The 2,258-nt window shown below is 39.0% G+C and overlaps 1 protein-coding gene across 1 annotated transcript in view; it reads left to right on the forward strand.

Annotated features, from left to right (window-relative positions):
* LOC122262623 (solute carrier family 35 member G1) overlaps positions 1–149 on the forward strand; it is a 63,446-nt gene extending 63,297 nt beyond the window's left edge. Inside the window, exon 4 of the mRNA XM_043030703.2 lies at positions 1–149. This exon is cut by the window's left edge and continues 854 nt beyond it. Within this exon, the coding sequence (XP_042886637.2) occupies position 1 (1 nt within the window). The 3' untranslated portion in view covers positions 2–149.
* The last annotated feature ends 2,109 nt before the right edge of the window (positions 150–2,258 follow it).

A 2,258-nucleotide genomic window follows, 5' to 3' on the forward strand; every position in this document is an offset into this window, starting at 1 on the left:
ACTCCGGCCCTCCAGAAGCTGTGAGTGGTGCGGCCGCACAATCTAGCATAGCTGAGACTATGTGGCCCTCCGGACACGTATGGGACTGGGATGATTGAAACTGTTTGGCTCTGCGGTATAGACTGGTAAGGAAGGGCAAAACTGTATATCCCTACGGACTGAAAATGCCAAGACTGCCCTACAGGCATATGCTGACATGACTGAGACTGTGGTCCTATAGTCTGTTATAACAACAGCTTCTTAACTTTACAGACTGGTATTGCAGAGACTGTGACCCTTGCAGTCTGTCTTGGCTGAGAGTGGCACTGTGGAGCCTGCGTGGCCCAATAGATCGCCATGGCCGAGACTGGTTTCACAGACTGGTATCACTGAGATTTTGTGGTCTTGGCTGAGATAGTGTGTGTGGCCCTCCAGTTTTGATTGTTAGAGTTTATTAATATTGGCATTTCCTCTTGATGCAACCTGGAATATTTGTTTTTGTTTTCTTATGTTGGGAGGAGTATCAACTGCTTCTCAGGTAATGTGAGTAGTTTACTGTAAAGAAGAAAGTCGGTGAAATTCCTCTTTTCACAAAGAAAGAATGCATTGCTTAAGGGTTTTCAACAGGTATTATTGAACCGATATGGAACTATATTGAGGAATTTTATATGAAATCATCAAACATCTGCAATCATTGCAGAAAGGAGTATTTAGATATTTGAAGCAAAAAATTGTAACATGGAAACAATAATGAATAAGGGTTGTAATTTACTTGTGTGCAATATAATTTCTAGTTTCACCATAGTCTTGCCATGACACCTCTCTCAACAGTCCTTTGTTGTAAACCTTGATTTCTGTACAGGTGTAGTTTTGCAGCACTGGACCTTAAAGGTTGTGTTTATTGAGGTCTTATGTATGAATAAAACTTTTGATTTTGCCCCATCTTTCACCAGTGTATGAAAGCTGCCATCTTACTTTTTTTTGTTTCTGTTTTTTTGCTTATTTCCTTGTCTCTTAATCATTATTTTTATACAGCCCTCTAAAAAGCACAACCAACTTTTCTTATTCTGATCTATGACCTATACCCTGTTTTGTACATTACTTTGATTATTGTTTGCTTACTTCTTATTTTCTGTGTATCTTTCATGTCTTTCAACCAGCTGCAACTTTCTACCTCATTTCTCTCTGTGAATAAATAGATAAATGATGTAAACAAAGACACATACACACACACACACACACACACACACACACACACACACACACACACACACACACACACACACACACACACACACACACACACACACACACACACACACACACACACACACACACATGGACAAATGGTCAGATACAAATACTCTTTCTCTCTCTCTCTCTCTCTCTCTCTCTCTCTCTCTCTCTCTCTCTCTCTCTCTCTCTCTCTCTCTCTCTCTCTCTCTCTCTCTCTCTCTCTCTCTCTCTTCTCTCTCTCTCTCTCTCTCTCTCTCTCTCTCTCTCTCTCTCTCTCTCTCTCTCTCTCTCTCTCTCTCTCTCTCTCTCTCTCTCTCTCTCTCTCTCTTTCTCTTTCTCCCTTTCTATCCCTTTCTGTCCCTCTATATGACTAATACTTTTTCTTCTCTCATGCTTTCCATTTCAAAATATGAAATCAGACTTCTTTTCTTGAACAGGACTTTTGAAACAAATCTAATTTATTCCCTTATGACTTGACCAGTTACCTATTAAGCACAAAGAATATGACTAGATAGAGATATCTGGTTGGAAAAGTCAAATAGTATGAATATAAGAGAAACTGGGTGTACATTTTCACTTGTATTCAATTTCTAGTCTATGTATAACTCTACAAATTCATCTAACCCCAGCAGATGTCACAGCACAAGTAGAGTAAGAAAGTTTGTGTTGGGCCTTGCTGTTATAACTTCCCTATTTATGATACATCAAAAGTATTTATTGAATTGAATTGTGCATTGCCCCCACATACTCTGCAACAAACGTTACTTGTTCATCTGAGCTTGTTTTTTGCTTTTCATGTTCACCATTATTATCATTATATCAGTTCCTCCATTACAAGAGGAGTTCATATCTATATCCCATAGAAGCTATGAGCCAGATAACCTCCTGGTCACATTTATTGATGGAATCCATTACTCTGCCTATATTCCTTACTTTGTGCAAGCTCATTGAGTTTTAAAGGCAATATGAGAATACTTCACTCTTTACACATGCTGTCATGTCAGGTTTTCCCTCTTGCCTCAAGTTATTTCATAGTAGTATTG

This window comes from Penaeus japonicus, unplaced genomic scaffold (genome assembly GCF_977035675.1).
Source record: "Penaeus japonicus unplaced genomic scaffold, GWHDUDI00000001_assembly GWHDUDI00000009, whole genome shotgun sequence".
In the NCBI taxonomy this organism is placed as follows: Eukaryota; Metazoa; Arthropoda; class Malacostraca; order Decapoda; family Penaeidae; genus Penaeus; species Penaeus japonicus.